General features: G+C 44.2%; 1 protein-coding gene across 8 annotated transcripts in view; it reads right to left on the bottom strand.

Annotated features, from left to right (window-relative positions):
• CRTC3 (CREB regulated transcription coactivator 3) overlaps window positions 1-13,309 on the bottom strand; it is a 107,555-nt gene that overhangs the window by 38,811 nt on the left and 55,435 nt on the right. For 6 of the 8 annotated variants that reach the window (XM_029236289.1, XM_029236282.1, XM_029236283.1 and 3 more), the window contains exon 3: window positions 4,944-5,063. Coding sequence is in view for 7 of the 8 variants with exons in the window: in XM_029236282.1 (XP_029092115.1) it covers window positions 4,944-5,063 (120 nt within the window). In the remaining variant the exon portion in view is untranslated. The other 2 variants (XM_029236287.1, XM_029236288.1) reach the window with 1 other exon arrangement.

The following is a 13,309-nucleotide window of genomic DNA, read 5'->3' as shown; positions in this document are numbered from 1 at the left end:
CCCACCCATGCCTCTGGCTCCATCCATCATCCATAGTCCAGTAACTCATAAATCCATACCTCCAGCTCCCAACAGTTCTCATGAACTTCAGGCTCAAATTTCCAACTGCCTACTCAGCTTCTCCACCAAAAGTACCTCAAATTCTACCTAAAATCCCAATCATCTTGCCTCTCGCCTGCTCGTCTTGTTAGGAGTCCATTGTATGTAATGGAGGGTGCCATCCACCCAGGTGCTACAGGTGGAAATGCCAGTCATCCCAGGCTGCTCTCTCTCCCCAAGTCGCTGCAGTTCTGTAGCGGAGAATCCTTCCCCTCGTGTTCCTGCCTCAGTCCATCAACAAGGGGACTCCTGCTCCTTCTCAGCTCGGGGAGGGCCAGAGGGAAAGTTCTCATGTACTCTTTCCCAAAGGAAGGGGAGTAGCCCTTCTGTTGATATGACAGGACACCTGCTGGCCCATTTCCCCGTGGGTGGGGTCCCTGAGCCTCAGAAGCTCCAAACAAGTCCGACCCTGTCTCTTTCTTGTGCTGCCTGCTCGTGGCTGGTGAGCACAGCCGGGTTCTTCTTTTGGCTTCCTGTTCCCATGAGGTAAGGGCACCCAGGGCAGGGCTCAGGAACTGCCTTCTTGAGCAGCCTGGGGGCGACCATGTTCTCTCCTGCCCTCTGCAACTCCGTGTTCCTCCAGGCACAGAGTTTGTGGGGCAGGTTCATGATGGTCCACGCAGCTGGTGGGGTAAGTGAACTCTAGGTCTGGTGGGTTAATAGAACCCACCCACCAAGACAAGTGCCAGGGTCAGATTTAACATATAAAACTGACCACAATTTGGTTCCTTCCTAATTTCTCAACCATGTCTTCACCATCGCTCAACTTCCTCTTGTCCTTTTACCTCCAACTATGTCCTGCCAGAATACATCTAAAAGTCAAACATGAAGGGAGGTACATGAGTGAGATCTTTTCTGAGTCCCTGTGTGTATGAAAATGTCCTCCTGTTTACCTCAGCACGCGAGTGACAAATAGGCGGCATGTGGGATTTTGAAGTCTGACTATTTTCCCCTTAAAGCTCTAAAAACTAGCATTTCCTTATCCTCCGAGATGGAAATCCTTAATGGGTGGCAGGGAAAAACTGGATTTTGTGATCAACTAAGTTTTGGAAACCCTGGATTAAAGACAAGAAGTTTCTTAACTGCCAGGCTTCTCAGACCCCTAATATAAACTGTGAAGCTTCAAGAAGATACAGAGAACCAGACATTTCTCAAATATAATAGGCAGTGCATTTCAAAGAAACAGTGTTCTATAAACTGACATCCTAAAATTTTCATCTCATTGTATGAAAAGAATCAAAGCAAGGCCTATTCCAAAGAGGAAACCCATTCCTAACTTTGGCAGGTCTTAAGGCATCTCTTCGCGACTGTTCACCCTAGTTTTCTGGACACAATATACTCTCAAACCTTGTTGGGAATGTAAATCAGAAAATTTCTAAACATTTGTTTTTCTTTCTTCCTAAAAACACATCTCTTTTAGAGGAAGGCGTTTCTTATGATTCTTCATGTGTCCCCCTTTTCTTCAATGTATTATCCACAGGTCTGAGATAATATTATATTTGCTGTAAATTTATGTTAATAGCTCAGAAATTCAACAGGATGGTGTTTGGGATACATGTTTGCTGCCTTTGAGGAGTGAGAAGGGCTGCTGAAGACACGAGCAGCTGCAGGAAGGTAGGAGAGCCTCTCCTCCGAGTTCTCAGGCCCAGGCCCCCAGCTGGGGACCAGGCAGCGCCTCTCTGCTGCCCTGAGTACAGCCCTGGGCCAGATCTCAGGTGGGCAGTGCCCTGGTCTCTGCTTGTGGTGGCCCCCATGCCAACAGCAGAGCCCAGAGCCCACTGTGCCAGCCTTCCCTGCTATGGTGGCCGCCCACTGCCCACCGCGGGAGGAATGCCCTTGTGCCAGATCTCCGCTGCTTGTGGTGCCCACACTGTTAACAATGTTCATTTGAGATCATAGGACTGAACCCTTCTCTAAGTCAGTGTGCGCGTTCTAAAATAACACCCAAGCCAAGAAACAGCTGGAAGAAGAAAATTCTGAATACATTTCTTCTCTTTGTTCTAGCAAAGATTCAAACCGGTGTTAATACTTCCGAATAATAAAACTTCATTAAGGAAGTAATAGACCGGTGAGAAAGGCAACCATTTTAAGCAAATTATTGCAAAATCAAATGAATGCAGGCCAGGAAGGGAAAGATGGAATTGCAGCCCTCTTCCCCATCTTCTCCTGAATATATTCATATCTTCGACATAAAATCATCCCACTTTTATATTTTATTAGGAGCTCAAGGTCCCTTGATTCTTCAAAAGAGACTCGCTGTTTATTCATGGGCAGGCCTACGCTAAAGAACTCTTTTCAGTCAGCAGATGTCAGTCCCAGGACCCCCGTTAGGTGCTTCAGAGAGACATCTCATGGTCGGTGAATCAGACTTGCACTGTCTGATGAACAATTTTAATTCATCTGTATGTTTATTCTCTCCCGCCCTTAGGAGTTGATCTGCTTTGCTGCTGCTCTCATGAGTTGACCCGTATACACAGTCAAGTTCTAACCTATGACTTATTACCCGAAAAGAGATAGAGTCACCTGAACACCCAGTGAAGTCTTCCCTCCGGCACTTTGCACAAGCTGTTCGCTCCGCCTGAAACATCTCCTCCCGGCTGTCTTCCTCCCTGCATATCACAACCACCTGAAGTTATTTTCCTTTAATAATTTTTTCTTTTTTTTTTTTTTTTCACCTGTTTGTTGTCTGTCATCTCCCACAGGACTGTAAACTCAAGAAGGCAGGGACACATCTGTCTCATACACCTCTGAGTCCCCAGTGCTTAGAACAGTACCTTGTACAGAGAAGGGGCTCTGTGAATACCTGTTAAATAAATAAACATGCTATCCCCTCACTTGTTACCTATCCTTCAAGCCTCAGATTTTCCTCTGGGATGCCTTTTCCATCTCCCCAAGACTGGTGCAGGCTGTGCTACTCTGAGCTTGCACAGTCCCTAAGCTGCATCACCGGCAGCTCACCACACTGCTGACACCATTCGCTTGCCCAGCTGCCTCTCCCACTGAACTACAAGCAACTTGAGGGCAGGGACTACGTTATGTTTCCCATGATATCTACAGTGTCTAAATGGTGCCTAACACTAACTGTTAAGTGAATGAACATTTTTCTCCATTGCTTTTCTTCAATCTCCTCCTCTTCTAGACAGTCCTCTAGTTTAAAAAGCTGTGAGTATATGCATATATTTAGACTATACTTGCTGCAAAAAGGATTTGAAATAGCTATAAATATATCTATATGTATTATAATATTTAGAGAAAACACCTACAAGGGAAAGAGGGAATTGAGAAATTAGAAAAAGATACAATGTTAGTTACATCAAGAAACACTCTTTTACTTGAAAATTCCAAGCAATTTAGACAATGGTTCCAGGTACTACTCCACCCGCACACATGTGAATTAGCTGAAGTACTGCCTGAATTCTCCTTTCCTTTTGCATTCTATGTAAAAGTTATTACACATTCCAGGAAGGAATTTGAGGGGTATTGGTGGTTAAATGGTAGAATTCTCGCCTCCCAGAAAGAAATTGGAAAAATCAGTTATCAACTTCATTTTCCCAGACAATGGTCACATAATACACAAAATTAGAAGTCAAGGTATCTCAGTGGACCAAATGTGGTGCGTCCCTGGGGGTGGAAGAGAGGAGAAGTAAACATTCATTGGGGTCATTACCCTTGCCTCACATTGACAGAAAACTGCAAGAAGCCCAAGGGCAAGAGAAGCAGTGGTTTCCTCTGTGCAACCCCCCCGCCCCGCAACTCCTCCCAGGGGGTCTCTCTTGAGTGTGGTCCTGGAGACCACTGAGTGCTATAGCGAGGGAGGGGCTCAGGCTGGGGGGTCAGCTTGACCTGGGCTGAATCTGGGCCCTTCCAACCTCAGCAGTGGAATTTTGGGCAAGTTACTCTGACACTCAGTTTCCTCATTGGAAAATGGGGGTTAAAAAAAGTAAACTGCTCAGTAAGTATTGAGGACTAAATGACATATGAATTGCCCAGCACAGTGTCTGGCATGGGTAGGTGCTCAGTAAACATAAGCATCCTCCCCCCACTTCCTGGTTTCTAGGCTGGTGAAGCGAACTCTACCATCACTGCCAGGAATCCAGCTCTGCAGTAAGACTTACCCCGCCTTTCTCGTCTTCCTCCACCCCTGTGGGTGAGAAGAGTGAAGTGAGAACGCAGGCCCTCCTCCCACAAAATCCAGCTCAAAAGCCCTGAGCACAATGCTGGACCCCGAGCAGCACACCCAACTCTGGCCTCATAAATAAAATTGTCAGATGAATTCACAATCTCCTTTTCTTTCTTCCTACTTAATAGCATAGGATTTGGTGTGAGTGAATATCACTACGTAAGATTTTCCTAAATACCAGCTTTATATTTTAGTTGTCATCTATTGAGTTTGAAACTCCATAAATAGAAAATCATATAAAATTTCTTCTGTAAGTTCTAGCAGCAGGTCAGTGGGTCAACAGAAATAAAAACAAATCACCTATCTGTCTGTTTGTTTTGGCTGGACAGATTAAATCTATCCAACCTGATTCAAAGTCATGTTTAATTCTGCTGATTTCTGAAGAAAATGCTGAGAAGGCCTTGCAATGGGGCTGAATTGCATGTTGTTTATGTTCAGTTACTTCATTAAACTGAACTTTATTGACACTTCATAAAGTAAACATCTACAATGATCCTTCCAATTTTTACCTGCGGAGATGTTTCTGGTTTCCAACTCACTTATTTTTCTTGCCTCTGTTCATCAGATAAAATGAAGATTTTGAGGCCAAAGGGGAATGACAGGGAAGATACATCCTGAAAACCTTTCAAAACTTATCCTCTCCTCAGACAATGAAAAAGGATATTTGTCGTCCTGGCTTGTCCCCAGACCGTCGGTGGAGGGGGTGGAAGCGGGTCCGGGACGGCCTCTCCACCAGCCCATGGTGGCGGGTTCCGCGCACGCTGTCAGCTGGGTGGAACGCCGGCTGTGGAGAGAAGGAAGAGAGTTGGCCTGTGACCGTGACATTGCCACTCACCCTCAAGAACACCAACTGATCACAACAACAGATGACAAGGCTGACTTTATAATTTTACTGGTGTCTATGACTGTGCCTTGAGTCAAGGTAAATAAAATGCAGCACATGGAGCTGTTTCTACATCATTACAGAATAATTTAAAATAGTCTTTAGTGTGTGAAGATGAAAGCTGAAAGAATGATATATTAAAAGTTGTCACAATTTGGAGACTATGGACTCATACATCAAATCCCAGGAATTAGGAGATAAGCATGAAATGTAAAAGAGGTACACTTAAGACAGAAGCAGTGTGCAAAAACATAGATGTGGCATCCAGAAATAAAATGGGATACCTCCTGGGGACTGGGGACTACTTGCTCTATACGGTGTCTTTTTATATTTTTGATTGACTCGACAATGTTTAAAAATTCAGGTTTGGGGCTTCTAGTGAAAAATCTGAACATCTTGGCCACACTGGTCCCAAATTCCCACTTGGCAATGGGGACTGAAATTGAGAGTAGCTGCTCTCTGCAGGTGGGACACCGGACCACTCGAACGACTTCTTCTGTTAGACATCTGAGTTTGTGACCCCTGAGTCAAGGCGAGAAAAAAGAATACTACCTGAATACAAGTGGGAAACACACAACTCATTATCAACTCATTATACCCCAAATGGCACAAATGAAAATACAAACAGATTCAAGATAAATCCATGGTCAATAAATACAAAATCTTTTATTAATGGAGGCTTGGGTGACATTCTTAACATTTTTGAGTTTGGCATGATAAAAGGCAACCTTTTTTTTTTTTTTTAACATCTTTGTTGGAGTATAATTGCTTTACAGTGCTGTGTTAGTTTCTGCTGTATTACAAAGTGAATCAGCTATATGCATATGTATATCCCCATATACCCTTCCTCTTGCGTCTCTCTCCCATCCTCTTTATCCCACCCCTCTAGGTGGTCACAAGCAAAAACCAAATCCTAGGCTGGACCATTCTACCTCACATAATGGGGCAATGTGTATAAAATATTATGCCAGAGATGTTTGTGAAATACATGAAAACAGATTTTCTTTTACGTAAATTGAATCATATGTCAAATACCTAGCTTACTATGAAAGGAATCCTTTGACGGAGTATGTCTTTCTGGGGGAGCTTCTTTTAGTTAAGAATTGGTCGCTAATTTTTCTTTGTTAAACACACAGATTTTCTTGTATCGGATTTGGGAATGACTCCTATTTCTCCCGAGTGGACTGATAAAATGTCTGGACTAGTTTAGTTGAACAGTTCTGTCAGCAAAGGGTCCCAGGTCCCAGCCTGTCTCAGTTCTCTAGTTTTACAGTCCAAATCTATGAACTCCTAAAATAAAGAGACCTTACTGAGGAACAACCTCTGGTACTGGAAGAAAAACATCCATTATGATAGGTAAGATGGATGTTGATCTCAGACAAGACAGCACACTAATCTAGGGATTGATAAATTGAAACACCTTTGTTAATCAAGAGGATGAATACCCAAGGCACACTTTATCAGGACCTGCTTACATAGTAGACATAATTTTTAAGAGACAGATTACTTTGTTCCAGAATAAAAGGGAGGACTCTCTGGTAATAAAATCACACGAATGTTAACTGTACTTGAAAATAACATTTTCCTCTAGGAGTCGTAGAGCACAACTACTGCCAGACTGAGCTCCCAGAGGCCAGCCTACAGAAGGGGCACCGAGGGTCTTTAGAAGGGGATCCAAGGGGACTTCCCCGGCGGTGCAGTGGTTAAGACTCTGTGCTTCCACTGCAGGGGAACTGAGATCCTGCATGCCGCATGGCGTGGCCAAAATAATAAAATTAAAAATAAAAGGGGGGGGGATCCAAAAAGCAGAAAGCTCTTGGAATGTCTTCTGAACTTCCTACTACACATATATTTTCTATTTACACTTGCCTGTTTTGCCTTAACCCCTGGTGGCCCAGATCCTCTATTATTACTTGGACTCAGTGTGTGCGTGTGTGTGTGTGGAGGGGGGAAATCTCTGGCCACATTTGAAATTTTCTTCTCTTCCTCACCGTGGCACAAGTTCAACTCTCTGCCCCTGTAGGAGCTGATCTTCTTCCACACTATATTTGACTTTAGCCCTCTCAACTCACAGGGCCTTGCCCATCAAATGAATTAGAACAGTTCAGCCCAGGAAGCTGGAACTGGAGGAGGTTTCACAGTGAAGGAGTCTGTTAAACACTATGGTGTTTGGTAGTTGGCCTAAGTCTCTGGATCCCAGAAAGCTAGGGACAAACAGACACACAGTTCTCCTGTTCCCACCAACTTCCAATCTCATCCTTGATAAGAGCTAAAATTCTGTTATTTAAAAATGTATTTCTTAAGCTAACTTTAATACAAAAAAGAAATAAAACCCTACCACCCTGAAGGTCAAGTACTTCATTTTTTCTGTTCAAGTTTTATCCATAGTTTTTACATGGTGGTACCCATAGCACATTTATTTTTGTGATCTATTTTCCGTACTTAACATTTTGTAAACAATCTTCCATATATTATGTAATCCTTACAGGCATTAATTCAATAAGCGTACAGTATTTCATTTCCAACATTCATAAGGCCAAAACTCCATTATACAGTTCAAAGAACTTGTGGTTTGGAATCAAAGAAAACAGTCTCAGTCCAGAATCTTCCACTTACTAACAAGTTACTTCGTTAGTCTTCCTTATCTGTAAAGTGGAAATGATCATCTGATAACTTCCTCACAGGCTTGTTGAGAAAACGAAATTAGATTATGTGTGTGAAAGCTGCCTTATCCCAAGGAAACTGGGTGTTACAGACTGAATTGTGTCCCCCAGAATTTGTGCATTAAAGCCCTAATCCCCAATGTGACTGTATTTGGAGATGGGGTCTTTAAGGAAGTAATTAAGGTTAAATGAGGTCATAAGGTAGGATCTAATCCATAGGACTGGTGTCTTTTTTTTTTTTTTAGGACTGGTGTCCTTTTAAGAAGAGGAAGAGACACCAGGAGGACACGCACACAGATGAAAGGCCATGTGAGGACAAAGCAAGAAGGCAGCCATCTGCAAGCCAGGAAGAGAGTCCTCAATAGAAACCAAACTACCAACACCTTGATTTTGAACTTTGCAGCCTCCAGAACTATGAAAAAATAAATTTCTGTTGTTTAAGCCACCCAGTCTGTGGTATTCTATTAGGGAAGGTCAAGCAGGCCAATACACTGGGCATCAGAAGGAGGATGGATAGCCAGGTGGTGGGACACTGGAGAGCATCTTGTTAAAGGTGAGGCCACCCTGCAGAGCCCTTCTGTGGACAGCAGGAGTGACATCATCGTTAGGGGCATCCTCCAGCATTCTGAGCCTCCCACACCCATCTGCTGCCCATGCCATGTCACCTCTGAAAGCTGCAATCTGGGATGAATGCCTGAAAAGAATGTTGGCAGGGCCTTGTGACTTGCTTTAATCAATGGATCATGAGCACACGTGATATACATCTTGTCCAAACAGAAACTCTCACACCCTTCCTTCTGCCATAAGAATGCCATGTCCCAAAGAGCGGATGCTGCTTCAACCTCAGTTGCAGAAGGGGAAGATACAGGGAGGAGAGCACAGCAGGGAATATGAGTGAAAAACAAAGGTTTGCTGAAAGTCCCAGAGTTTTTGAATTGGTTGGTACTGTAGCAAAGCTGACTGATATGGCAGTGATGGCAGAGAGACTGCAGTGAGATGGAGAGTCCTGCTTTTCACGAAGAGCAACGAGGGAAGTGTAAAGTCAAAAGATCCTGCAAATTGGTGCCTACATGTTTTAAGGAGGGCCTCAGGCTCAGGTTCTGACAAGCACCACCCTATCTGAAAACGTGGGACCCAGACACTAAGTACAGAAGACAGGACTCCTGCACACCCGTATACAAAAGCTCCTCCACACTGATATCTGGGATCCGGTGCTGGACTACCCACAGGTAGACCGAGCACATTCTTAGGATACAAGCAAGAAAAGGGCAACACAGAAGAGGAAGACTCTATTTGAGAGACTGTCTAATAACATCCAAAGTATTCAGTGTGGGAAAAATCAGAATTTAGCTGGATTTCCTTATCTTTTTGTTTGTTTGTTCTGGATGGCTTAACAGTTTTTATTCTGAAATACATAGGGATGGGAGGTCCAATAACCGCTTCAAGGCCCAGGCCAGCATTGGTCTTACTGGAGGGCCCCAGGCACTAGAAAGCGGATGGGAACGGCACATGGGGAGCGGCAGTGTCCTTGCTGGCTGCCTGAGGTAATGCAGGGGTGAGGGTTAGCACTAGGAGGCTCAGTAGGAACCTGAGCAGTGAAGGGGTGGCCAGAGAATTCTGTTTCACATTGTGACTGAATTGCCAGGGCCTGAGCATGGAGAGGAATGAACGAGTGGTAACCCAAGGCAGGGGAAAGGTGGATTCTGGGCTTAGGTCCCCAAATCTGAGAGAGGATAGGCTAGGTGGAGCACAGACCAAACACCAAGGTTCCACGGACCTCAACAGTGAAGGACAATGAGGCCGGGGCGGGAGGGTACAGGTGCTTCCTGAGTTGGCAAGTAGCTAGCCATAGGCAATTCTTACTTAGTTTCTGTGGCTGGGCTTTGGGGGGAGGAGGCGAATTCAAAGCGGTTCAAGGTACTTCTGGGAATTGAATGTCCACTTGCAGAGAGCCCCCGTTTCAGGCTCTCCCCGCTTTGCAGGATTGCATGCTCCTGATTGCTTCTGAAAATACCTCTACGTGGATGGCAAATTGGTTCAGGTTTCCAGGTATTAGGGTGGCTGATCGGGCGGGGGCGACATGGCTAATGCTGATAGCGGAACTCTTTCCGAGATGAAACAGGACACGTGAATCCTCCAAAAGAAGCAGCGTTGTGGATTTGCAGGGCAACGGCAGACAGGACCACACTCTCAGAGCACTCGCCCCAAGGACCGAGACCTCACGCAGGTGTCTTTACATGCAGCACCATATAGAGTCACCTCACATCACCTGTGAAAGCTGCAGCCTGGGGTGAATGGCTGAACATGGCAGCTGGATTTCCTTACCTTTCCTGGGAGGAAGATTACTTCCTCTAATTAGACACTATTGATCTATCAATGTGACCTACATTTGCATTGATTCTTTTAGCACACGTACCGCATCACTGGCAGATCATTAAGTTTGTGGCTAATTAGAAACCCCAGATCTTTCTTACATGACTAACAAACCACAAGCAGATTCCTACTACTAAGCCCATGTTTAGTCATGGAATGAGCTGAAGTTTGAGAATTGGAGAGCTGCTTACTGCCAACTCAAGGAGACTGTCATTATTAAAGGTATATATGCTATAGCATATTCTTTATACGTGAATGACCAAGCCACACTTCTTTCCTGCAGCAAAATCAATTCTCACTTACAGCTGTATTTCTATACGATGTTATTAAAAAAAGGAGAAATGTAATTTGCAACTTCTCTCAAATGAAATATAGATTTCTAAATGCTAGGAGGATGGCCAAGTACATTCCTGCACTGTAAGAAGTTCTACTGAGTTTTTTAAAATATATTTAAAACATTTGAGAAGACAGAGATTAAGCATATTAATGGTTCCTCTGAAAAGTCTTGATCCAGAATACCATAACCTCAGTATCTTTACAAGGGGATGCCCAATCACTATTCTCAAACAGAAACAATTCCACATAAGACAACTCTCAGTAGCTTCATTTGTAGACATTATGATAACTAAAGCGCAAGAAAAAAAAAAAATCCTGTCAGAGCAACAGATATTTTTCTGGAATACCACTGTCAATACTAGAAATACATACTGACAGGAGTTGCACTGGATGTGATGATACTGTTATTTTACGGTATGAGGACAATGTGCTAGCCTGAACCAGGGGTCATTTATGTGACAACTTCACCCATCTCAGCAGCAAACCAGGAAGCAAAGAGAGCCTCTAAGCAACAAAAACAGAACCCTCCAGGAGAGCACTTGGAAGGGAGCCCCTCAGGTTCTCCATTACACCTTACCTGAGCCTAATAAACTGGACCACCTGGCTTTTCAGCCCAGAGCAGGTGAAAATAAGGTGGGGATGAGCAACACAAGGGAACAGGGCTGCTGGCTTATCAGAGTGATAAGCAAAAGGACTGCTGACCATAATGGAATCCAGCTCCGTGCTTTCCTTCTACAGATGAGAAACCAGGACCCAGAGAGATGAAGTGATTTTTTTCTCACCGTCACACAGCCTGGCAACTTGAACTCAGGATTCTGAGTCTCCTTCAGGGTTCTCTTCACCTCACCATTTTGCCTCCTTTGCTCAGTTGCCCACATAAAATCGGTTATTTTTGAGATTGTAAGTGGATTTTTGCTGACATATACAGAAAAAATAAAAAATATTTTTCCAGAAATGTTCCAGACAAAATTTTATTATGTTCTCATAAATCTACTGATGACCCAAGATTCAATTAAAGGGTAAGAGCCCTGCTAGGGTATCTGGCTATCTTGCAGTATAAACAGCATACTTACCTTTTATATTGGATCCAACAGTCTCATTTGGGGTGAGTGTCCGACAATATTTTATAAAGGTTAGCTACAAGTCCCAAGGCTATTTATTGACCTTCCCATGCTTCCTCCTATAGAATTAAAATGCTACCTCAATCCTTCTAAATTACTCTATATATTTGAGCTCCCATCTGTTTCCCTCCTCCCCAGTAGAGCCAGAGGTGGAACAGGAGACTGGGTAGAAGTTTAACAGATCATAAAGGCACTACTAGAGACGGTGTGTTAATGCTTGGCTCTGAGGTCACCCTCGCACTCACTAATTTGCTCTACAGGACCTCCAGCCTGCCCACAATGCTGTTTAGCTCTTCTTTCGTTCATGAAAGACTAACCCCTGGTTCTGAATACATTTCTCTGGGGGGAAGGCTGGAGACTTTAAAAGGGCAGGAAGGCAGATTCCCTGAGTTTGCAGCGCTTCTTATTTATATGCAGGCTATAGTTAATGGACGACGTTATAGGTCCCCTCTTTTAAAAAAGAGTCTAACAAAGGGACAACTGTGCCTCTCTTGGGAACCCAGCTGGAGATCATTCCAGCCACAGCCGGGGCTTCCTTTGGTTCTCATGATGAAGGGAGGGAGGGAGTCAGGAAGACCTGCCCACTGCAAAGAAGAGGCTATTAATTCACTCCCTGGGGGCTAAATGGAGCATTTTAATTCTGCCTTACAAAACGAGCAGAATAAAAAGGATTTCATAGCTTGGTTAGAGACTCTATTATATCACCATCAAAACAAAACAACCTTAAAATGTAATTCAAAATACTTTACAAATCTCCAGGATCAGACGTGCCAGCGCTCTGCCAGCCCTCCCTGACCTCAGCTCCCCAGCCTCTTCTTTTGCCCTCTGCAGTGTTAAAATTGGGCAGCAGCTGGTGCTCAGCCACGCCAGTGGGCTAGATCTTGAGTTCACAAAACTGTAAGGCTCCTAACTTCTGGGAATAAGGTCAGGCTTTTCTCCCAGCAGGTGGCCAGTGCTACACTATCTTCAGGCTGGTCTTAGTCCAGTTTCACAGGGTACTTTGACTCTCAGAGCCCCTGAATCACCTGAGTGGGTAGTTTTTATTTTATTTTTAACATTGAGACCATGCCTTTTTTGCCAACTGAATTTGGGATCCAATCTTCTCCCAAGGAACAAATGAGTCCTGCTGTGAGGATGAAAAGAAGCTACAAAGAGCAGAGCAGAGCAGAGAAGGTGCTGGCACTCAAACCTTCTAACCTGTGACCTGGCCTGTCACCATATCTGTATCCCATGTGTTGCCCCTTCCTAGTCCTTACTTTTAAATGAAAGGTAAAAGGGAAGAAAAGTTAATAAGATAAACTAAGGATAAAGATTACTCTAAAAAATGACAGCGATAAAACAGTTTGTTTTTTAAGGCAGCAAAGGTCCAAACAGAAAAAAAAAAATCAAAGCAGTCAAAATTATCTCAGAGGACCAGGAGGAATAATCTGTAAAAATAAGAAATAACAACAAAGCATAAAACATGCCCAGAGTGCAGGGTTTAGGGTTCATAGCGGGCTCTTGTTCCCGGAAGAGGCAGTTGAGAAGGTCAATATCCCAGGTGGGGCTTGCACAGGCATCTCACCTGGAGAGGTTGGTGGGTGACATTCTGCTGACCTAGCGGACTGCAAGCGGTGAGACCTGTTATTCTGCCCCAGCACCTTCCCTCTCGGCC

The sequence above is a fragment of the Monodon monoceros genome, unplaced genomic scaffold, assembly GCF_005190385.1.
Source record: "Monodon monoceros isolate NGI ecotype Baffin Bay Population unplaced genomic scaffold, NGI_Narwhal_1 Super_Scaffold_21, whole genome shotgun sequence".
NCBI lineage: Eukaryota > Metazoa > Chordata > Mammalia > Artiodactyla > Monodontidae > Monodon > Monodon monoceros.
The sequence above is the reverse complement of the archived record's forward strand: the minus strand, read 5'-3'. Positions and strand labels throughout refer to the sequence as shown.